This window comes from Spermophilus citellus (genome assembly GCF_964194105.1).
Source record: "Spermophilus citellus genome assembly, chromosome: 1".
Classification (NCBI taxonomy): Eukaryota; Metazoa; Chordata; class Mammalia; order Rodentia; family Sciuridae; genus Spermophilus; species Spermophilus citellus.
In genome coordinates, this window is record NC_138182.1 from 9245321 (window position 1) to 9270384 (window position 25064).

Sequence of the window (25064 nt, forward strand, 5' to 3'; positions counted from 1 at the left end):
AGCAAGCAGGGCTCTGATTGGTGGGTAAGGATCATGTGAGCCAGCAGAGTGTATGGGTTGGGAACCAAAGGATGTATGTTGTAGGCCCAGAAGAACTTTATGGGCCTAACGGAAGTGTTGATGAGTCATAGGTAGGACCCATTGGGCTTTTTTACCACTAGTATGGGAGTAAGGGGAATGAGCAGGACGGAGGTACCCCTTGCTAAGAAGATCCTGAAAAATCAGGAAATGGTGGAGGGGGTGTGGGTATCCCATACAATCGGGTCAAGTAGGTTAGTGTGGTATTTCATGTCAGCCTCACAAGTGGAGCAGAATGGCCAGTTTTCTGCCAAAGGGGCCAGAAAAGATGAACAGACCGATTCTGGGGCCTGACTGATGCTAGGAGCCTGTATATTGATTGTTGTATTGAATTTAGAGAGAATATCTCAGCCGAGCAAAGGAACTTGACATTGGGGCATAACTAGGAATGTCTGAGAGGTTGGGAAGTTGTCTATGGAACAGAGTAATAGGGGAGTCTTTCTTGGATAGATGGTCTTTCCTCCTACCCCGACAATAGGAGAGGTGGACGGCACTGTTTGCCCCCAGAATTCTGTCAGGACTGAGAAGGTGGCCCCAGTGTCAAGGAGAAAATCAATCTTGTATCCATCCACCTGGATTCGCACCCTGGGTTCCTGTCTATTGATCATTATGGCTGGGGACAAGGACCCAAGGCACCATCAATTTGAAATTTGAAAATAGAAACAAACAACTGTTCTTCAAAATGCTTATAAGTCCATCAAAGCAACTCACTGGTTTTGTGACCGAGCTGCTTTATAGAGTAGATAAGTAACTGACAGCCTTGTGATGAAGTATTTCTCAAGGCTGTATGTTTGGTTTTTCCACTTGATTTGGTGGCGGACCCAGAATCCTCGACAAGAGCCCTCGGAATTCAACCTCCTTGAGTCACATGACACAGTACAAAACATTAATTTATCCGTGATCTTCTTGGGGTGCAATGGGCACCAGGCACCAAATGCTTCAAGGTACATAAACTTTCATTGACTCCTCTGAGACTGCAGGAAGGGTGGGGCTGTCACAGATGTCTGGCTCACAGTGCTCAGACGCATCTGAGTACCCAGCTGCTGCTCTCTTTGTGTCTGAGGTGTTTCTGTAAAAAGACCCCAGAAGCTCTCAGAACCGGGAGTAGAATGATTGTCAAATGCAAGATTTGCCCAGCTCCCCCGCCCTAGTCCAGTGCGGGTGCCCACTGAGGACACGGCTCCTCAGCTCTCGCTTTGCGGGCTGCAGTCTCCCCTGGGTGACTTCTACCTTCTGCCTGAGTTACTCATACTTCCCAGACATGCTCCGGCTCACATGGCTGTCTGCACGTCTGCATCTTAGAGAAACCAGTCTAAGTAAACTGGGGAAGGAAGGTGGTGAAGATGTAGCTCAGCATCGGCCATGTGTTGAGTGCCCTGCAAATGGCTAGTCCACCTCTATTTTACACACGTGGACCCCGAGGGACAAAGGAGACAGGGTACTCACCCACGGTCACTCAGCTAGTAGGTGGAGTGCTCAGGATGGTCATCACCCCGCATGACAGCTCTGGTCCACTGTCTGGACAAGGGCTTCTGGAACGTGGCACTGTTGACATTTGGGGCCGGGTAATATTTTATTTTTGTTTTGTTTTTAATTTTGATTTGTTCTACTTCCTTGTACATGACAGCAGAATGCATTTCAATTCATCGTACCCAAATGGAGTGCAACATTTCAGTTCTCTGGTGCAATCATACCCGTACCTAGGGTAACGATGTCCACCTCGTTCCACCATCTTTCCTGTCCTCATGACCCCTCGTGACCCTCCCCTCTGCCCAATCCAAAGTTCCTCCATTCTTCCCATGCCCACCCCCATCATAGATCAACATCCACGAATCAGAGAAAACATTCAGCCTTTATTTTTGGGGGGATTGGCTTACTTCACTTAGCATAATATTGTCCAACTCCATCCATTCAAGACCAACAAAGAATTACCTGGAGTTGGAGAGTATTACTGATGACTGTCTGGGTCATTCTTTATTGGGGCTTGACCTACGCATTGCGGGATGTTAATCAGCATCCCAGCTGGTGGGCATGGGTCCCCTTAGCATCTCACTGCCTGTTTTGACAACCAAACAAGCAAAACTCCCCAAAATGCAAGATGCCCTCAGTAGGAAGGGAAGGATTCCCCCAAGAGAACCAGGGGCCAGAGAGCCAGCTTTAATCAGAAAAAGCGCAGGGACAAGGGTCTGTGCTGAAGGAGGGAAGCAGAGCGGCCCCATGCAGACAGCCTAGCTTGAACCCCAGGTAAGCCGTCACCGTCTGTGTCTTCTGACTCCAGCCCTGGCCCACCTTTCCAGTGTGCGGGGCCTGCTGGGATCAATTGTTCCACTGCTGTGCTGGTTAGAAAGTTCTTTCCTACTGAGCCCATGCCGCCTCCTGGTAACTGACTTCATCAGTGAGCCCTGCAGAGCCCTGCCGAGGGCTTGATCCCTCCTCATGGGCTGGCACTTGAACTATTTGAAAACAACTCATGTGTGCCCGCCCTGTGCACGGCGCCAGCCCCTCCAGGGCCTCTGGGTGTCTTCCCGGCTGCTCTGGCACTGGGAAAATTCACTCTGAACAACAAAGGCAGCGACCACACGTGCCAGGGAACTATTCTTACAGGGACAATGACATCTGGTGGAATAAGTGACAGGAATGCAGGATGCAATCCCAGAAGTGGACCCACGGGGAGCAGAAGGGTGGTAGGATGGCGGAGCAGGAAAATGCCAGGTCTCCCCAGCACCTGAGGAACTGGAGAGAAGACCCCGAAGCTATGGCACCACAACACATCCAGACAAAGTTCCAAGAAACTGACATAAAGAACAAAAAAAATAGCAATGGCAGAGAAGTGAATGCGAAGGTTGGAATAAGTCGGTATCGATTCAGCTGCTGGTTGAACAGAGCCCTACATAAATGAGAATAATTAGATAATTCCCATTTGCCTGAGGCTTTACTTTACATGACCCATATTCTATTTTAAGGGTTTCCAAGCTCCATTAAGGAGCATGTAATTTTACTCCTTCCTTTAGCTGTCCCTTATTTCCTTAAATAAATCACAGTGGCTTGCTCCTTTTTGGGGGGAGTGAGTATTTCTGATATCCTATTCCTGCTGCCCCTCTGAAACAGCCCAGATGCAACTCTAAGCCTTTGACTCAAGTCCCTTCTAATGGATAGATGTCCTCCTTTCTTCCTCACCAACATCTTCCTTTCCTCTGGCTCATGTTATTTCTGGCTGCCCTGATCGGGTCCTGGGCAGAGTCTGCAGCAGACACTCCCCTCCCTTGAGCCTCAAGGAGTCTGGATGATGAGCACAAAGTTTGTAAGTGGGTAAAGACCCCAGCTGCCACACCTCCACTTCTTTTAAAAGTAAAATGGAAGTCCACCTTGAAACCACACCACAGCAGCTGGGCACCCTCCCGGAAGTCTCTGTTCTGCTGGAGTTATATTCATGGAATTTTTTAATGTTTATTTTTTTGGTAGCTGTACACAATAACTTTTATTTATTTTTATGTGGTGTTGAGGATCGAACCCAGGGCCTTGCACATGAGAGGCGAACGCTCTACCGCTGAAAGATAACCCCAGCCCCATATTTATGGATCTTTTGAGGGAAATTCCATTTCATGTTGCAAGGTCTCTCTCTCTCCCTCCCCCCACGTGTGTGTGTGTGTGTGTGTGTGTGTGTGTGTGTGTGTGTGTGTTGGGGAAGAGAGAGCATGAGAGAGAATCATAGCAAAGCAATGTGCCTCTGCATACTGGTGGGTAATGCTCCCCTAAATAACTTGAGCTTCCACTGGCTGGCTGTTGTTCATGAAAAGCTAATCCTTTCAGGACAGATCTATATAAACACATGATTAAAGGGTGCCCAGAAACCTCAAATCTCTTCTGCTCCATAAGGTAAAGGCATATCTAACAGAAATCATTTTGAGGGTACTAACAAATAATCTTTTTTTAAAAAAAAAACTGTCCAGATCTTTAAAATATATGAATGTACAGTGTAGACACTAAGTAGATTATAGGACTTATTTTTCTGGCTTGTTTTTCAATGTACTGCTGTCTTTTGGGAGGGAATCTGTTATGTCAACTATAATGACAGGGAAGGAGTGACTTTGTCTCACAAGAAAAAGTGTAGCGGGTATTTGAATGGAAACAGGTCTTCTTCTCTTGTGTGCCAGATGCAGAAATGTCTTGAACTTAATGTGCAGCATCTCAGGGTGACATGTGGGAATTCCACATGCAGTGTCACGCTGCAGTCTCCTCTGAAGCCTGGAGATGACGGTAGCAGTTGATATTGTGTGTGTGACAGGCTTTGGTGGGTTACAGCTCTCAATACCCACAGCCCTCCTAGGAGGGGGGACATTATCTGCGCTTTCAACGCAGATCACTTATGGTGGAGCCGCCAGATGCAGGCTTCTCACCAGAGCTGAGGGGTCTGCACTCAGGACCTACTGTGTACTTTTCGGTAGCCAGACTGCTATTTTTTAGGCAGAACCATTAACTTCCTGAAATTGTGGGGAAGTGGAAAAGAAGGAGCAAGTACCTGCAAGAGAAAAAAAAACTCCTGTGTAGCACAGACTGGTGGGACAGTTTCCACTAGTGTGTGAGTTAGAGAACGGGGGCGGGGGTAAATGTTTGAATGGCTGATTCTAGAGTCAGTGGAAAACATCACATTACCTGCACCACAGCCTACTTCCTGTGTGATTCTGATGCCTGGAGGTGAGAGGGGCAGGCCCCCTGTCAGGGTGTGGGATGGAATTCCAGATGCTGCACAGGCTGGGGTCCTTCTCTGTGTGCCTGTTCACTGGTCAACTCCTCACCTGAATAGCTGGCTTCGGTGTGGTGTTTACATGCTCAGTAGTCATGGGTGGGTGAGGTGTCTGGTTGCCATCCTCCACTGGCTGAGACAGTAGGATACAGCAGTGACAGTGTGTGTAGAATAGACCCAGATGGTAAAAATGGGTAAGGAAAAGCATTTATGTTTTGTGAGAAAGACCAGGGTTGTCACTGTCACAGCATGGAGGCAAGCCAAGTGTTGCAAGTAGTTTCAGGGCAAACTAGACAAGGAACACTAAGGCTGAACCCAGGCAGCTTGGGCTGCGCTGACTGGTGGGTACCAGGCAGGGTCTGCAGATGGGCTCCTGCTCTGCCTCAGGGCCCTGTCACTGGCCACCTGCAGCTGCTCTTGGGCTGCTTTTCAATTTCTCCCTGTCTGGATTCCCCACCTGAGACAGGATGTAACAACAGTGCCTGATTCAGGGGGTTGTTGAGAAGGTACACACAGAGCACTACAGCACTGTGCTGGGCAGTGGTGAGCACGGTGGTCCTCAGGCTGCCTCGGGCATTTCTGAGTTGATGCCAGTCAGTGATCCCCATAGCCAGGTCTCCTGTGCCCAGGCAGGTGGAGTTCTCGGTGGCTTATAATCACTTTGGCTCTTCTGTCTCTCACCATTGCCCCATGAGCGAGGCAGATGCTGTCATCCCCTTTCTGCTGGTGAGGAAATGGGTGCTGAGGGGATTAGGTGGCTTGCCAAGTGTGAAGAGTGGGGAGCCAGGCCAGGTTCCTGGCGTGCAGCCCAGTGCTCTCTACCGTCTTCCAACGGAGCCTCAGATGAAAGTAGAGCAGCCTGGCGCTTGCTCCAAACCCTGGCTTGGCTCCTCGGCCATGATACCATTACCCTTTATCATCCCCGATGGTATGCAAAGCGGGGCAGATCTTCTTTATTGGAATTCAGATCCAAAAGTTATTGGAAATGCATTTTAGATCCCCAGAACTTAGTGATGTGTTACAACACTGGGTGACACTAGAGAATGGCAAAGGTTACAAAATAACCAAACCTTGCTCTAGCCCCGAGTGACAGTCTTGTTCCCGGGCTACACCTGCTCTGAGTTTGCCTTTCTCCATGTGAGGACTCGGTTGTGTTTCATCTTCTCTCTGTACCTTGCTCTGCAAAGCCAAATGGCAGTTCCTTGGGTGGCTCCTGGCTCTCCCAGGGAACTAAGCTGAAAAGCAGTTGATCTTTTCAGCTCAGCAGATGCTAAGGCGATAAGCTACACTCTTTGGATCCTTCAGGGAGAGTCAGACTTTCCTTGGGCCAAGTGACACGGGTCTTGTCCAGTTCTTTCCTCCCAGCAGGCTCCAGCTATGGACGCGTGTCTCAGCTCTGCGCAGCAGTTCCTGTGCCTGGGAGAGGCACCGAACTCCCCAGGTGGCTGGTTGGAGGAAGAGGAGGGGGCTCTCCAGGAAGATGGCACCGGGGGACCCCCAGGAGGTAAATTCCTTTTCCTCACTGCCACAGCTTTCCTCAGTTGCTTTCCTAACGATGACATTTTCAAGTTAACTTGGGCCGCAAGAATTTCCATTTCCTTTTAACTCTAAATCCTTACCACAATGAAGCATGGTTGACAACGCCTTTGTGTGTAGACTGAAACATCACCCCGATTTTCTCATTCGCTTTATCAAGTCTGCAACTTTGTTTTATCTTGTATTTAAATCTGAGAGTGCCATATGTTTGTAACAAGAACTTTAAAATATAGTTTGTTCTTTGCCGAAATGCATTCCAGCAGCGTGATGGACCCTTGTCAATCACGGTGCATTTCTCCACTAGGACAGCAGAGTGGCAGTGTAGCTGCATTTCTGGGCACAGCTTCAGAAGTACATAAATAACAGACATAAAAATGGTATCATAGGAGCCATTTAAAACACAATCATTTATAGAGTACAAATATGTCTTAATTCTACTAAATGAGCATGTTATTTATTTTTACTGACTCATTTACATAAAAATGCAACTCTACCTTCTCTCTCAGATCTGATCTCTGAACTACCAGGCTAGCACAGACAAAAATAGATGAAAATATTTAAAGTGTTGCAGTCATACAATTTTCTGTGTTTGTAGAACTTCAGAGGGTCTTATGGGAAAACATTTGTATGCCAGCGTTTCTTAATAGTGTTGATCAGAAAAGTACACCGTCAAGCTCATTCTTTGTCAGTTTACTTACTTGTGAAGGGATGAGCTAGGCAAAATCAATCCACCAACTTTTCCTACAGTTCTGAGAGAAAGATAACTCCCCAACAGGCTGTCCTTGGGAGGAAGGGAGGAAGGTGCACCTGACCACAGGGCAGGGGCGCAGGGGCTGGCAGGTGCTGGCTGCTGTCAGTCTCCCACCCCAGAGGCATGCTGGAGATGGCACTGAATTTCAGGAATTCTGGTTGCGGAACATGCTATATTAAAATTTAGAATATATAGACTTAGAATTCAATAGATTATATTAAAGGCAAATGTCTATTAAGAAGCCTAAACAATAAATGCTCAAAGCTCCTCAGCAGTTACTTTACTCCAGTTCACTCTCAGCCATGCTCTTGAGGTGCTTTCTGGGGGCTGATCTGTGTGCGGGCAATATCGCTGGGCTGTGTGTGGCTGCCTGTATTTCCCATCAAGTGGCAGAAGTTGGGACTCCGCCATGATTGGAGTATTTGCACCAGGGCCTTTGCCAGACACTACAAATCAGGGCTTTTTCCGTCTCTCAGAAGTGGCTGCTCCACCTGCTTCAGCACAGGCAGCCTGTCCTCTGGCTTCTGCCTCTCAGCCCAAGGGTGAGGAGCTGGCCCTCCTTGGTCACTCAGAAGTGCCAGGCTGGTTTTGTTTGGTGTGCATCGCCTCCTATGACAAGAGGCAAGTGAAGGCCTGAAGTCTCCTTCTTACCTGGCAGCCTTCTGACCACCCCTGACAGGGCATGTGACAGCAAAGAGCCCAGTCTCAGGCCACACTGGCTATTTATTGCCAGGCACTTACCAGCTCAGGAAGCTCACCTTTTTGAGATTCCTCTTCCAAGTGGTAGAACATACAGAGGAGAACCATGGCCATGAGCAACACTGGGCAGAGCTCAGGGCATTTTCTGCTAATTTACAAATGACTCACTTCAGCCGTGGTCAAGGATCATCTCCTAAGATACTGCAAATGATACTTCAATAAAGTACAATGAAAAAGGACAAAAAGAAATGAAACCTACATAGACATTTCTGGGCCCTTTCTTCATAACTATACTCAAGGGACATCATCAACTGGTATTTCTAATGCTCACTCCACATTCCCCTACTGATGGGTTAGCCTGTTGGAATCAATATGCCACCTCCCAGCATAGAGCACTCAGGTGCATACTGAAATCAGTGATGTTGGAAATAGCTGTGGAACCTGCCTGCGAGGAGCGGACTGCAGATCAGCTTTCTTCCAAGGCTCACTTTTCTGGTATCCACATCTCCCTCTTCCACCTTGAGTGGCTACTTCTGATGAGGGCATTTCAAATGTTAACTGACAGCTCTTCTCCCAAGCCCAGATTTCACTGCTGTTTAAAGATCTTCTATCGTATCCCAGGCAACAAGGCAAGTTTCCTGCAGATAAAACCAGTCCCTGAGCTAGGAAACTCCTCCCTGCTAATCCCTTCCCAGGGTCCACAGCCCCCCTCCGCCCCCACCAGGAAGGGTCCCTGAGTGCGCGCTCAGCATCCTCCCTCCTGACCTTTCTACCCGCTGCTCTTTTATCCTGAAACCTTCTGGGAAACCCTTAACCATCTGCGATTCTGTGATGTCAGCCCCGTCAGGCGCCCTTCCCCTCATTTTATATGCTATTTGAGAGCGGCTATCGTGGGTCATGGGGGTTAAAGGAGTATTTAAAGTCTTCGTAACTTAATAGCCAGGTCTCATGTGACAGCCGCCCCACTCTAGTGGCCTGTGCCTTTTGAGGGGCAGTTGCGGGAAGGATTTTGGGAGCTCGTGGCAGTCAGCATGTGGGAATGTTACTTCACGTCAAGATCTAAAAATAGCCGGGTTCCTGTTCACCTAGTTCCTCCTTAATTGCAGAGATCTGCTCTCAGGTGCCATGTTCCTGATAATTTCGCTTTCTCCTGACACCAGAACACAGGTTGGGGATGGGTCTTCACCTCTTCAGGAGAAGGGAGAAGCCAAGGGCCTCCTCCAGGGAGGATGCATGATGAAAAGGTCACATCTGAACCTTGTGTCCCATCCCCTCATAGAACACAGTTTGGTGTTAATTGCAGACCCTGGTTGATGGCACTGCCCCACTGGGGGAAAGATTGCTGGTCTCCTCCGTCTTATCCAGTGTAGGTTCACCCCGGATCCATGGAGCATGAAGCCTGTCTTATTTTTGTGCTTCACAGACGCTAACAACATAGAATCGTCTCTTCGTAGCCTCCAGAAATTCGTTCCGACAGATTATGCCAGCTACACTCAGGAGCATTACCAGTTTGCCGGCAAGAAGATAGTCATCCAAGAGTCAATAGAGAGCTATGGAGCGGTGGTGTGGCCAGCGGTGAGCGCATGGTGACGTTTGTGCCCTTAGTCTTTCTGAAGGTGACAGTTTTGTACATCTGTATTGCTGTGGGTAGGTGGCCACCTACTTCTACCTCTTGTGCTTCTCAAGTTGAGGATGGATTACCTGGTCCCCCAGAGATGCTGGTGGTGTGCTTGGACCCCAAAGAAGCATAGCATTTCCTTCAGAAGCATTGGTTTTGCTTTAAGTGATGTTCCTTAAACAATATTTTTATGTTAAATAAACCTGACCTTATTGGGAAGTAGAATGCAGCATGAATACAATTGCTAAGTAAAAAAAAAAAAAAAAGAATATCAGGAATTTAGAGTTTAGACTTTGCAATAGGCACCTTTGGGTCACACCCACTGGCTCTTGACCATCCATACCTCCTTGACTTGATGGATATTTTCACAGAAATATTTAGGAGGTATTATTCCACCTGATGTCACCTCTGTGATGGCCCAGCAAGGATGGTGCAAGAATGGAGGAAAACCTGCCATTTTCAAGCTGCAGGGGCCCAGGTGCTCACTGCACCTCCAATTGCCTCCATTTCCACATTTGAAACCTGGAGTAGAGGTAATGTCTAGTTCCTGACATGGTTATAACAAATGCACTGCTACACGTAAGCCTACATTAATTGTAATTATTAATGCAACACTGTTCTCACCTCCTGACTAAGGACAAGGGAGTTCAGAAAGCTTCCTTGGCTTGATGATAAAGCTATTCTCCTGGGGCACACATGGCTCTTTCCAGCCCAAAGGCTGTCAGCCTGAGCTTAGAAAGGCTCCAGAGCAGAACTTCTCAGCCTTTCTGTTCTGAGTCACACTGAGATCTTATTAAATGCAGACTGTGATTCAGGTGTGGGATGGTGTGAGTGTGTGCATGTCTGTGGTCCTGCATGTCTTAAAAACTCCCCAGTGAGGCACATCTCCTGGTCCAGGATCTTGAGCAGAAGTTCATGACAAGAGGTTCTCAGGAGCTGTCCAGGCAGTCCTGGGAAGTGGTAGCAAGTGAACTGGGAGAAGAGGAGCCAAAGGGCCCCAGGTTTTTAGGGTTCTGCTCCCTTCTAAGCAGAACCTTATTCATGAGTATGATTCTCTTCAAACAAAGGCTTTCTTTTGCTTTAATAAGTTTGAAAATACCTAATGCCTTCCGAAGCTTCCTATTCTAATGAATTTAGCAAATAGACAACCAGAGCGGTGGTAACAGATTAGGAATGGAAACGGCACATTTGTCCACTCAATTGTTTTACACTAAGGCCTCAGCCATTTATGCACCCAAACGCACCTCTCGTGGGATCCCCTGAAAGCTTTAGGAGAATCGCATGTCAAGTGGGAAGACCCTCTGGGTGTCTGCAGGGGCGGAATCTGTGAAGGAGCTCCTTTTAGAGTTTGCTCACAGGGCTAAGAGGGATGGGTGTTTGTCATGTCAAAAGTTGTAGCTGTTCTTGAGAAGGCTTTTATCTCCAGACGACCCCTGACTGGGGCCAGACCCTCCTGGAGGACAGGGCAGCATGTGTCCTCTGGCCAAGCCAGTGCCACTCTCCTCTTGTTGAACGCCCTCACAGAAAAACTCAACTCCTTCCTCAGAACTCCTCTTCTCAACTCTGAGTGCCTTGCCAAGTGCTGCAGGTTGGTGCTATTTGACACCATTGTCTCACCAGGTGGCCTCACCTGGAGTGCCCATCTTTTCACACTTGGCTCACCTCTCCCTGGCACCCAGAATGCAGCCCTGACTCCCAGCAGCTCTATCATGTGCCGCCCCCAACCTGGTATATATCTCCCTGAAATCACTGGAATTAGTTTACAATTGGTTTGCTTACCTCTAGCTCTGCCACCAAATGTCTTGGCAGTAGAGAAAAAGGTGATGTTCATGTTTGCATGTGTCCATTCCCTATGCACACATGAGGATGAAGTAAAGTGACTTATGGGGTAAAATCTGCAGTACTAGCCTTGTTACTGGCAATCATAAGTGGCAGGTCTGGAATCACCCTGGCCACTCCTCTCCAACCTAGACTAGAACCTGGAGTCCAGAGGCAGAAGAGCATATCTATACCTGGGGCCAAAACATAAAAACCAATTATAGAGCTCAATAGTTTTTCATCTCAATGTTCCTTCCCCAGCGCATTGCTAGTGGACACTTCCTTTATATAAATAACGCCTGGAGAAGCAATGCAAATGGAACATTCATTTTCTCTTTCCAGAAATGTCAGGACAAGGTAGAGACAGAATAGAATGAATAAAGGAGAGAGATGGTTGGTTTCATGTATAATGAACAACTTGTCCATACTCAGAGTGTGGTCAGCAGGCCAGCAGGCTGGCTTCACTGGGAGCTTCTCTAGACATGCGGAATTTTGAGCCAGAGCTACAAGAGAAGGATCTGCATCTTTAATAAGCTACCCCGGGGCATTTGTTGGCACACTAAAGTTTGAGAAGCACTGTTCTTTTTTTTTTAAATTCTAATTTGTTATATATAACAGTGGAATGCATTACAATTCATATTATACGTATAGAGCACAATTTTTCATATCGCAGGTTGTACACAAAGTATATTTACACCATTCACATCTTTTTAAATGTACTTAGGGTAATGATGTCCATCTCATCCCACCATCTTTTATACCCCTATGCCCCCTTCTCTCCCCTCCCATCCCTCTACCTTATCTAGAGTTAATCTAATCCTCCCATGTTCCCTCTCCCAACCCCACTATGAATCAGCCTCCTTATATCTGATAAAACATTTGGCATTTGGTTTTTTGGAATTGGCTAATTTCAATATTCTCCAACTCCATCCATTTACCTGCAAATGCCATGATTTTATTCTCTTTTAATGCTGAATAATATTCCATTGTGTATATATGCCACATTTTCTTTATCCATTCATCTATTGAGGGGCATCTGGGTTGGTTCCACAGTTTAGCTATTGTGAATTGTGCTGCTGTAAACATTGATGTGGCTGTGTCCCTGTAGTATGCTGTTTTTAAGCCTTCTATACTTTGGGTATAGACCGAGGAGAGGGATAGCTGGGTCAAATGGTGGTTCCATTCCCAGTTTTCCAAGGAATCTCCATCCTGAAGAAGCACTGTTCTGATAGTCTGTTTCTTTGATGAACCATTTAAGAAAACAAGAATCCAAGAAACTACCCAGTTGTCCAAGATAGCACAGTCCTAACGAAGCTGAATTCTGATTGATTGGGAAGAGAAGTTTTCAAGTTTATATAACACTCTAAATGCAGTTGCAGGCCCAAAATGATGAAATCAGGGGAAGAAGTCGCTGTTTAGCTCCATCTCCCCAATTTGTAAGAGCTGAGCTAATCTACAGATCTCCACCCCCCTGCTTTTTTTGGGAGGGGGGTAGGAATTGATCATAGCTAGTATAGTCAATTTAATGAATTTGTTTCTCCAGTTTGTGACATGCAATTTATCATGACTTTTTATGTTCCAGGCGTCTAAATATGGCATTGAATGAGATTTTGGTTCTTTTGAACCCTTCAATAAATAGGAAATAATGTCTTTCAGTCTTTTAACTCTGAGGGTAGAGGGGTTGCTCCTGATGCCGTGTTCCAGTTCTCAGGTGAAAGTCCCGGTTGTTCGTGGTTTTTAGGCTACAGCTTTGTGCCAGTATTTGGAAGAACATCAAGAGGAGCTGAATCTCCAAGATGCCAAAATACTGGAAATCGGTGCTGGACCAGGCCTTGTTTCCATCGTGGCCAGTATTCTAGGTTTGTTCCTTCCTTCCTTCCTGATCCTGTTGTAAAAGACCTTCACGGTGACAATGACAGAGTGCTTTTTGTGTGGCAGGCAGGCTGTGGTAGGAGCTTGGCCACAATTTCACTCACTGTATCTCCCCAAAATGCCATGTGCCAGGAATTGTGACTGTCACCTGCGGAGATGACTGAGTCTTGGAGGGGCTGAGCAACTCCTCGAGCTCACCTTGTTTTCAAAGTGACTAAGTTGAGAGTCCAGAGGTGACTCTGAGCCCTGGAGGTCTTCACCTCAGGAGTGGGGTGGGGGGTTTGCAGTTACTGACATCTGGGGGCAGGGGAGGGAGAGACCGGGGAGCCTACTAATCACCTTGCTGTGTTCAGAATGGGCCCACACACAAGAAAGAATTGTCCAGCCTGAGCTATGGCAAGCGCAGGCCCGGGGGCCTGGTTCTCTTATGATCTCCGCGAGTGTATCAGTACTCTGGCCGCCCGAAAGTTTCCAGGTGATTGTTACCATCTCTCTCTCATTTAGGAGCTCAAGTCACAGCAACGGATTTACCTGATGTCCTGGGAAACCTTCAGTACAATCTCTTAAAAAATACCCTGAAATGCACAGCACATCTGCCTGAAGTGAAGGAACTGGTGTGGGGGCAAGACCTGGAGCAGAACTTCCCCAGGGCAGCCCTGCATTACGACTATGTCTTGGCCTCTGACGTGGTGTACCACCATTACTTCCTGGACAAGCTGCTCCTCACCATGGTGCACCTTTCCCAGCAGGGGACCGTGGTACTTTGGGCAAACAAGTTCAGGTTCAGCACAGATTATGAATTCTTAGATAAATTCAAGCAGGTTTTTGATACGACTCTCTTAGCTGAATATCCAGAGTCAACCGTCAAACTTTTTAAGGGGACATTAAAATGGGACTAAATAAAACAACTTGTCTTTCAAAATGTGTCTCTTTTGAATCATGTTAGAAGTGGCACAGGGAATCAGACTCACAATTCGTGAACTTGCAAGATGTAACTTAATACTAAAGCAACTTTAAATATATTTCAGATTACTTGAATAATAAAATATCTACAGAGAAAAACATAACATGAAAGTAATTTTGTTGACTTGCAAAAGTCTCAGTTTGTGTTCAACGAGTCTGACATGAGTAAGTTAATAAACAAAGGGATTTCTCCCTTATTTCTGCTGTTGAGCTCAGGTTTTGCACTTGTCAATATACTTTTTCATATGCTTTTTGACACTGAGCTTGAAAAGGTCATTATAACAGTTTGAAGAAACTACTTATACAGATTTTAACTGTAGCAAAGGGGAAGAATTTTGAGTGACAGAAAATGTATCGGTTTCACATTGATTAAAAGTAGAAAATACAGAAACTGCTGGAATGAAGAAACAGGTTCTGTCTTAGGAACTTCTTAGGAGAATTTGTACAAATCCCCTCCCTTTGTGTCTATTACCTGTGACAATTTCAAGGTAAACTTCTTGTCTTGTTTCTTTGTAACTTTATGATCAAAGTTCTTAAATATTAGGAAAGAATGGAATTTTTAGTCTGATAAAAGCTATAGAAAATTAAAAAAAAATAACATACTTAAGAAATTGAGCTTATCCTTTGAGATAGGGAAGAATTTAAAACTCTCAGCTACCACTGTTTCTTTCTAAATTTACACTGGAGATTTTAGCTAATGTGGTAAAAGAAAGAAAATAAACAAAACAGAAGAACTAAAAACTGCACTATTCACAGATGATGGTGACTGTGCTGTGCCAGGCTAGCAAACTTTCTGTAAAGGGCCAGATCATACATATTTTAGACTGAGCAGGCCACTCACTGTTTCTGGAGACTGTTCCTGGCTTTTGGGCATTTACAATCATTTATTAAAAGGTTAAGAACTATTCTTGGCCCGTAAAAACAGGCTGTGAGTTGGATCTGGCCTGCGGGTCATAGTGTGCTGACTCCTAGAACTGTAGGCAATCTACAGTGGAATTACTGGAATTTGAGTTTAGCAAGCCTGTCAAATGTCAACAGGCAAATCTCAACATCACTTATAAACTCTAGCCACAAATAGAAAACAAAATTTCAATAAAGACACAACTTATAATGCAATGTCAAATACATAGAAATAAATATATACCCAAAATATATGAGAACACAATTTATAGCAATGTTTTAAAAGCTTAATGATATCTAATGAAGAAACAAACCAAGTTTGTACATTGGCAAACATTTCAAAGCTGTCAATTTTTTTTTCCAAATTTATCAACATGTTATGCAGTCATTACCAAAATCCCAGTATGCATGCTTGTTTGCACAGCTGATTCTAATTAAAATGAAAAGGTCAAAAGGAGTAGACACATTCCTGAGGAAGAACCTGGAAGATTTACTTTGAGGTCAAGAACTATTCTAAAGATGTGATGATTGAGAAAGCAGTTAGTATTGGTTGCTAAGACTACTACATGGTTATTTCTAAAAGAACTTTAAAGACACTTATAATTTTTTTTTAATTTAAGGGTAAAATACATATTCTACATATAATTTCAAATATTTATTTGCCTGTGTTCTCCTTGATTGATGTTGTCAATTAAGAACATGAGTCTCCAAGGAATACCATGGTGATGTTTTAAAATATTCCTTAATTTCTGCAGATAGATTAAAATTTCTTCTCTTTCAAAATAACTAGTATTAATCAACTAATATCAAGAGCTCTCTGATAAAAATCTCATTTGCAAGATTTTAAAATTAATACTTAAAATAATGAGAGAAAAAATTTTTTATATTCTTTTGGTTTTTTAAATTTGATTTTATTTTTTTAAATACACAACAGCGGAATGCATTACAATTCTTTTTTTTTATTGGTTGTTCACAACATTACAAAGCTCTTGACATATCATAATTCATACATTAGAATCAAGTGAGTTATGAACCCCCAATTTTACCCCATATGCAGATTGCAGAATCACATCGGTTACACATCACATTTTTACATACTGCCATATTAGTGACTGTTGTATTCTGCTACCTTTCCTATCCTCTACTATCCCCCCTCCCCTCCCCTCCCATCTTCTCTCTCTACCCCATCTACTGTAATTCATTTCCCTCCATGTTTGTTATCCCATTCCCCTCATAACCTCTTATATGTAATTTTGTATAACAATGAGGGTCTCCCTCCATTTCCATGCAATTTCCCTTTTTTTCTCCCTTTCCCTCCCACCTCATGTCTCTGTTTAATGTTAATCTTTTCTTCCTGCTCTTCCTCCCTGTTCTGTTCTTAGTTGCTCTCATTATATCAAAGAAGACATTTGGTATTTGTTTTTTAGGGATTGGCTAGCTTCACTAAGCATAATCTGCTCTAGTGCCATCCATTTCCCTGCAAATTCCGTGATTTTGTCATTTTTTAGTGCTGCGTAATACTCCATGGTGTATAAATGCCACATTTTTTTTATCCATTCATCTATTGAAGGGCATCTGGGTTGGTTCCACAGTCTAGCAATTGTGAATTGTGCTGCTATGAACATCGATGTGGCAGTATCCCTGTAGTGTGCTCTTTTAAGGTCTTCAGGAAATAGTCCGAGAAGGGCAATAGCTGGGTCAAATGGTGGTTCCATTCCCAGCTTTCCCAGGAATCTCCATACTGCTTTCCAAATTGGCCACACCCGTTTGCAGTCCCACCAGCAGTGTACAAGAGTACCCTTTTCCCCACATCCTCGCCAGCACTCATTGTTGTTTGACTTCATCATGGCTGCCAATCTTACTGGGGTGAGGTGGTATCTTAGGGTGGTTTTGATTTGCATTTCCTTGACTGCTAGAGATGGTGAGCATTTTTTCATGTACTTGTTGATTGATTGTATATCCTCCTCTGTGAAGTGTTTGTTCATGTCCTTGGCCCATTTGTTGATTGGGTTATTTGTTTTCTTATTGTCTAATTTTTTGAGTTCTTTGTATACTCTGGATATTAGGGCTCTATCTGAAGTGTGAGGAGTAAAAATTTGTTCCCAGGATATAGGCTCCCTATTTACCTCTCTTGTTTCTCTTGCTGAGAAAAAACTTTTCAGTTTAAGAAAGTCCCATTTGTTGATTCTTGTTATTAACTCTTGTGCTATGGGTGTCCTATTAAGGAATTTTGAGCCCGACCCCACAATATGTAGATCGGAGCCAACTTTTTCTTCTATCAGACGGAGAGTCTCTGATTTGATATCTAGCTCCTTGATCCACTTTGAGTTGACTTTTGTGCATGGCGAGAGGAGGGGATTCAGTTTCATTTTGTTGCATATGGATTTCCAGTTTTCCCAACACCATTTGTTGAAGATGCTATTCTTTCTCCATTGCATGTTTTTAGCTCCTTTATCAAATATAAGATAGTTGTAGCTTTGTGGATTAGTCTCTGTGTCCTCTATTCTGTACCATTGGTCCACCCGCCTATTCTGGTACCAGTACCATGCTGTTTTTATTACTATTGCTCTGTAATATAGTTTGAAATCTGGTATCGCTATACCACCTGATTCACACTTCCTGCTTAGAATTGTTTTTGCTATTCTGGGTCTTTTATTTTTCCATATGAATTTCACGATTGTTTTATCTATTTCTACAAGAAATGCCATTGGGATTTTGATTGGCATTGCATTAAACCTATAGAGAACTTTTGGTAATATCACCATTTTGATGATGTTAGTTCTGCCTATCCATGAACAAGGAAAAAATATGGAACGCTTCACGAATTTGCGTGTCATCCTTGTGCAGTACAATTCTTATTACACATATAGAGCACAATTTTTCATCTTTTTATATAAAGTATGTTCATGCCAATTCATGTCTTTATAGATGTACTTTTTTTGCATTACAATTCTTATTACACATATATACCACGATTTTTCATATCTCTGTATATAAAGTATGTTGATAACCAATTCGTGTCTTCATACATGTACTTTGGATAATGATGTCCATCACATTCCACCATCCTTGCTAATCCCCTACCCTCTCCCTTTCCCTCCCACCCCTCTTTCCTATCTAGAATTCACCTATTCCTCCCATGCTCCCCCTCCCTACCCCAGTATGAATCAGCCTCCCTTATATCAGAGAAAACATTCTGCATTTGTTTTTTGGGGATTGGCTAACTTCACTTAGCATTATCTTCTCCAATGCCACCCATTTACCTGCAAATGCCATGATTTTATTTTGTATATCCTACTTCCACCAAGTAGATAAACAAAAAGTTAATTCTTGGCTGAGGCAATAGCCTTAATTTCCTTCTCTCAAAAGGGAAGAAAAATGCCTTTTGCAATGACCTCTCCTAGAATATAGAAATCATAAGATCAGGCCCCGAAAGCAGATGAACAGTTGTAGGAAGTGACAGATGTCTTCACAGCTGGACAATGTTTGGCAAGCAGGGGATGCTCACCTAGATTCCTGATGACCCACCCAGTGGCTGCTGCCTCTGTCCAGTGAGCGAGGGTGGGAAAGGTTAAGTCAATCTGGACATCATTCGTTAGTGTGAGTTTCAGTAACCAAGTCAGTTAATATTAACATAGGCATGTTGGTAAACGGAAAACAGAGTTCAGAAGTTGACCCACGTGTGTGGTCAACTGATTTTGACAAAGGTGCCAAGATAATTTAATTGGAAAGTATAGATTTTAAAGCCAGTGGTATTAGAATGATCATAAACACACACAACACTCCTGAACCTTCTTTCACTGCATACACAAAAATTAAATTGAAAGAGATCATAAACCTAAATTCAAGAGCTACAGCTATGCCAACTGTAAAACTTCCAGAGGGAATCAAGGTAAATCTTCATTACCTTGGGTTAGCCAAAGATTATCTTAGCTGTGATACCAGAAATACAAATCATAAATGAAAAAAATTGTGATCTTAACCTTATGAAAATTAAAAATCTTTACTCTTCAAAAGACACCATTAAGAAATACACTGGGCTGGATGCAGTGGTACACACCTGTAGGCTGAGACAGGAGGACTGCAAGTTCAAGGTCAGCCTTAGTAACAGTGAGGCCTAAAGAAACTTAGTGAGACCCTGTCTCAAAAGATAAAAAGGGCTGGGATGTGGCTCAGGAGCATAGTGCCCTTGAGTTTAATTCCTAGTACCAAAGGGGGAAAAAAACCAACATTGGGCAAAAATGTTTATGAAGCATTTCTGGAAAAGGGGTTGTATCCAAAACATACAAAAAACTCCTACAACTCAATAATGGGACAGACAATCCAACTGAAAAAATAAGGGTGGTGGTGGTGGACTAGAACAGAAACTCCATGAAAGAAGACACACAAATGTCTATTATTTGTAATAGAAATGCAAATTAAATCCACAATGAGATACTAGAACTCAACCAAACACTAGAATGACTAAAGAAGCTGAAAAATATCAAGTGTCTGTGAGGGTGTGTAAAACTTTCACACTTTGAAAGTGGGGATGCAAGATGGTATAGCCACTTTGGAAAACAGTTTGCTGGTTTCTTCCAATGTTTGAAAGGAAATATACCATTCAACAGCAGTTTTCTTTCTAGATGTGGGTAAACAAAATGTGTTTACATCGTACAATGCAGAACTACTCAGCAATATAAATAACCCTGGTGTTCTGCAGAAAAGACAAAGCTCCCCCAACACCTCTTGATCCACTGTCCCTGGAGACCAGAGTGCATGTGCAGAGACCTGCCTACAGATGCCCAGGTGTCCTTCCTATTAGAAGGACACACCTTCCTTTCCTGGAGTTCCTAGGAAGGGATGCGTCTGCTTCCTTTTTCAGTTTAGTGTCCTTTACTACCGATGTTGGTTTTCTCGTCTTGTTTTATTATGTTCAGACTCATGGTTCTGAGCTCATTTATTTCTTACTCTTGAAGAAACCCCTCCCTGCAAGTTGTTTTTGGATGGGCTAGTGGTGAAAGGGTTCCTCTTATCCATCTCCCTACACACAGGCTTCTTGGATCCTAGAGGTGAAGAAGATACATATATTCCTAATGCTGTTGGGCCGTGAGTGCAGAGAATGAAAACTACACAAGACTGTTAGTTCAGATTAAATAATTTTTGAGCTGGAGCTCACACACCAAATCCAACACTGTAGTAGTTTCCTGGTCAGGCATAAGCTTGTCATTGCCTGAGCCAGGTTAGACAGCAAGGCTAGCACTTCCAGCATTGCACCCTGGACTTCTTGGGGTGGGATAAAGTGAGAAAGAGGTGTCTTGAGATTTGTGGTGTCCCAGAGGAGGATCATGCTGGACTGTTCTGGGGTAAAGATGCAGGTAATATTAGGACTGAGAAATCACATGACAGCAAAATCACCAATAATGATTGGGAGCTGCTTATCACTGGAAATGGGTCACAGAACTAGTATTGAGCACACACTCTATGTAATGTTTCTTTAAAAAGTTATCTTTACCCACCTCTTTGTTTTTAGTGGGTATGGGCAAACGCTGGCTACTCTGACCAGAAGCAGACTGAAAAGCACCATCTTACCTCTTGCAGGCTTTCTTACATTATTCTTAATCTAATCACATAGAAAGAAACAGGAATGATTTTTGCTGACATGTTCTTCTAGAGCTCACTCAGGTTCTACTGTCCCCAAGGCAGCACAGTAAGATCTGGACAGAACCCAGCAGCTGCCCCTGGCTGTAACATTTGTGAAGGAATGTGCAGTCCAATAAAACCCTCATTACAAAAACAGGAGGCCCCAGGGCCATGACCAACTGATGTAGGAACCTGCCCAAGGTGGTCAAAGAACAGGTTCTGAAAGTGGTAATCAGTCAGTTGGCAGTGTGAGCTTGAGAAGTAGTCACCGTACTCTTTCCAGATTTTCATTCTCTTATAGGACTAAACCTACACTATATGGGGATTTCAATGTGTGCAGATGAAAGTACTTGTCATACCATGAGAGAACATGTCCAAGTGGCCGTTCACAAAGGAACTTTTGACTGTGGACACTGTGTGCAAAATGTTTTTTGTGTACATTTGTGTTTTCTTATAAAGGCTCTAATGCTTTCATCAGATAAAAAGCAGTTCTGAGTGACTTAGACTAGATTAGTTGGTAGGTCTTTTACAACAGTAAAATTCTATAGGAACAAGATGAAAAAAACCACACATACACACAAACAATTTGCTATTCAATAAGTGATTACAGATGTTTTAATATTATCTATTTCTGTCTATTTCATGGAGGCAGGATAAAAGAAGCAAGAATAGTAACCAGGAAAAAAAAGATAATAAAAAGCTGAACATACACAAAAGCCATTCACACAATAAGAACTGGAAATATATTCAAATAATTGCAAGCCTATAAGAAATGGTATAAAATAAATTACTTGTTTATTTTTTGTCTGTAGATTTAATATATATTATTTGTTTTAACCCCCAATTTGATTTATGAAAAATTAAGACCAACTTTAAGAAGCTTCAATATTCACTTTTATTATTTATTAAAAAAAATTAAGGTATCAGAGTGCATATGGTGTACTGTGATTCCGGTTTTGCACATTTATTCATGTGTTTTACATTATTTCAACTTTAATAAACATACCACGTGTGTATCTTTACAATACCTGATAAAGAGTCAGCTGTCTGGCACTTATACACGCATAATTAATTCATTCTGATACTGTGTACTTCAAGGATGTAAAAAATGACTTGCCTATCATAACCACAAGTTGAAAATTTATTGAAACAGTTATGTTCTAGCAAATGCTACACATTTGTGAAGGTTTTATTTTTTTCCCCTTAATTGAATGTAAACATTTGCAAAAAAAAAAAAAAAAAAAAAAACCTGGAAATGAGGTTTTGTTAATTTTTAGTCCAATAAATAATTTTAGCTACGCTCAATGTAGCTTTTTTTAAGGCCTTTATACAATTGAAAAAAAATTAAAGTTGAGCGTGTTAAAACCCTGTTCATTTATAAAATAAAAAATAGAATTTTACAGGTTTGCGTTAAAAGTTGCTGTTCTGAACCTATCATGCATGTAAGAAGCTGTGACCCAAATCAAAGTGCTCGGGGTTGGCAGCAAGGTTTATCCTCTCCTGCCAGCCATCTGAGGCATTAAGAAAACACCATGATGTCAGAGTCTACGTTTACATGTATTAAGCCACACGCCAGTGAATTCTCTGATAAATACACATTGTTTTAATGATCAGTATTGATAGTGGATGAAAACATGCATTAGACTAAAAATGCCACAAATTTGTTCTTATATCCATTCACTATAAAACTTTCCTTTTTAAAATTTAAAGTCTTGGTTCTTATTTTAGAATACACAATAATCAGGAGGATACATGATGGGGAGCCAGTTTTCAGTAAAAGATGCACAATGGGTCCATCCAAGTAATTTCATCAGCTACAATAAAACACAATTAATATATTACTAAGAGATGACAGATTTCCAAGCTCAATATTTAGTGTGAATTATCCATCAACTATTTAGTAACAGTAAAATAACAGCAGACAGAATCTTCCTTTTTTCCATCAACCAACCCTAAGTCCACCACCCATTGACCTTCTTTCTTCCCTAGTACCCAGCTTTCTTATCAACCAACCAACTTTCCACCAACCGGCCCTCCCTCCCACGTGACCATGACTGCTACAACCTTCCTTCTTTCCTCTTATCAACCTTGCCATAGTCCCTTCTGTCCAGCCTAACTTCCTTACCTTGCTGCTACCACCCTAACCTCCTTTCACTCATTTGTTCTGGGTGCCTGCTGTTAGGTAGGACACTGTTCTAGGCACTGAGAAGATAGCTAACTAAACCAACTCTCCACCTTCAGGAAACAGGATCCATCAGGAAAAACAAATAAGCAAGTATGAAGTTACTGATCTGGTATACAATGAAAACAAATGATACACCACAGGGTACAACTGGGAAGCTAGATGGGCAAGTATGGATCTCTGAGGAGGTGGCGTGTAAGATGAACTTTCCATATAGACACTACAGGCAATGTTCAGGGCCTTCAGTGGGAAGGGTGTGGTTGTTTGCAGCCACTGTGGAGAGTTTGGTGTGGCAGAAACAGTGAAGAGGAAGTGTGGTGTGGACGTGGTTGGAGAAAGGTAGGCAAGAACCCATGGGCTACAGGGAGGGGTTGGATTTATTCTAATGTGACAGAGATGCCTAGTAGGCATCAAAAGACATCTTTCTGGCTGTTGGGTGCAGAACAGACAGTAGTGGGGCAGAGTTGAGGGGAGACACATTAGGAAATAATGCCAAATGTCAATCTCTGGAAGCGCCACTGGCTTTCACATTTGTATAATATAGCTCAAAAATTATATTCTATGATGAAAACCACACTAGACACAATAACAACTAGCTCCAGAAAAAGCTCTCTTACCCAAGTAAAAGATCTGAAGAACCTACTTTAAACTGTATTACAATTTGGACTCACTGGCTAATGCACGCTTGTATACAGAAAAAGTTCCAAGGGTAAACATAATCTACAGCTCACTGTGCCAAACAATTCTGTAGAAACCTACTGATCCATTTTACATCCAGATTTAGCTTTATATACAAATATAAGTGCCCTACACTAGATCCTGAGCTGCATCTGGCGCCACCAAAACTCCCTGCTGTCATATATCATTCAGGCATAAAACAATTATGCATTCAAAGACAATTGCAGGAATAATTTCTGCAAAATTCCGTAAGTTTTTTATATTAACTTGTATAGAAAGCTCAACTATAGAATTTCTTATACAACGTGATACATGGTAAAATAATTAACAAAAGTGGCCTAGGATCTCAAGTGAAGAAAATCAAATACAAGCTCTGAGTTCAATCATTTTAGGACTGTGGTATTAAAAGAAAGTTAAAGGAGTCAAAAGTTTAGTTAAAAGAAAGTTTTCTTCATAAAGGAAAATTCTGTCTTCTAATTATATAAAATAATGCATTTTTTTCTTGTTGAAAAGATCTGGAGCTAATACAAGTTTTTCCCCTGGCCCCACAGAAGTGAAGAATGTTTTTAAAATTTAAATAGTTTACTGAGGTCTCTTATACACATTACATTAATTAAAGTAATAACTGGTCATGATAACATCAGTATTGCTATGTCACTGCCATAAGCCCTTTAAAAGTCTCTCGTCACTGTGCAATACTGAAGTAACACTTAAAAAAAGACAATTTTAACATCACTTACTTGAATACAATTTTTCCAGTTTTCTTTTGTTGGTTTTTCTTCCACAAGTTTAGTTGCAAATTTAAGGCCTCTCCCATACATTTTATTTACTAATGCATGCTTGTATGCAAATGTCAAAACCTATGACATAGAACAAGATCAAGGTTATCTATGAAATGGTTACATTTTAAAGCATGTAACTTTAATAATAGAAGAATTAAGGCTTTAACAGAAGTGTAACTAAAATGAATGTGCTACATCAAACACATTTTAAAACACTTTAAAAAACAAATAGTGTCTTTGAAAGGACTGAGTAATTCCATAGATGAGGTAATTTATTTTGGGGAAGAAAAACAGTAATATGAGAGGTCACTAGCTGTTGAAATCTACTTTAAAATACCTCTTCATATAAAAGAAACCAGAGTTAACACAAATAATTGCAAAAACAAAAATTAGGGCAGGTATACAAAAAAAAAATGTAGAGACTCACTATAAATCACTAAAATTGTAAATGAGGATAAGTTCAAAAAAGTTATCAAATTATATACACAGGTCCCTTTTGTACAAGTTTTGTACCTTTAATTATTACATTTGTCAAATCTACTTGTAATAATTTATTTACATTTTGGACTCCATTTTAGAATGTAGAGAATGTCCTCAAAGAAAGGACTCCTGTTACACTGATTTGTATTCTGGAGCCAAGCAAGTGTTTAACAACCGAGCCGCAAATGTAGTGAACAGACTAGTCAAGGAGTGCATAGGCAGCATTATCCCTAAAGGTCTTATTGTTAGGTCCACCAAGTGTTCACAGGCTCTGCTACATTCCCTAACAGACAGGGCCCAGGTTCTTGTTCATTTTAGCTTCCAGCTGTCTTGGCACACAG

The 25064-nt window shown here is 42.6% G+C and overlaps 2 protein-coding genes and 1 long non-coding RNA gene across 5 annotated transcripts in view; 2 read left to right on the forward strand and 1 right to left on the reverse strand.

Moving 5' to 3' along the window:
- Window positions 1-3804: 3804 nt before the first annotated feature.
- Window positions 3805-14475, forward strand: METTL21C (methyltransferase 21C, AARS1 lysine). 2 transcript variants are annotated; one of them, XM_081290324.1, is made up of 5 exons: window positions 3805-3954; window positions 6174-6326; window positions 9232-9383; window positions 12986-13103; window positions 13621-14475. In XM_081290324.1, exons 2-5 carry the CDS (start codon window positions 6200-6202, stop codon window positions 14013-14015), a joined length of 792 nt encoding a protein of 263 aa, XP_081146450.1. In that variant the 5' UTR covers window positions 3805-3954; window positions 6174-6199; the 3' UTR covers window positions 14016-14475. The 2 variants fall into 2 exon arrangements, with proteins under 2 accessions (XP_081146450.1, XP_081146449.1); XM_081290323.1 differs by lacking the exon at window positions 3805-3954 and having other exon boundaries at window positions 3961-6326; window positions 13621-14472.
- On the forward strand, window positions 9390-11938 carry LOC308646879. The gene is made up of 2 exons (XR_014021503.1): window positions 9390-9959; window positions 11047-11938. It is a non-coding gene; the product is annotated as an uncharacterized lncRNA (long non-coding RNA).
- Window positions 14476-22139: 7664 nt separating the features above from the next.
- Window positions 22140-25064, reverse strand: part of TPP2 (tripeptidyl peptidase 2) — a 68230-nt gene continuing 65305 nt past the window's right edge. For both annotated transcript variants that reach the window (XM_081291376.1, XM_081291377.1), the window contains 2 exons: window positions 24202-24321; window positions 22140-22415 (listed from right to left, as the gene is read on the reverse strand). In XM_081291376.1, the coding sequence (XP_081147502.1) occupies window positions 22326-22415; window positions 24202-24321 (210 nt within the window). In that variant the 3' untranslated portion in view covers window positions 22140-22325. The remainder of the gene's footprint in view (window positions 22416-24201; window positions 24322-25064) is intronic.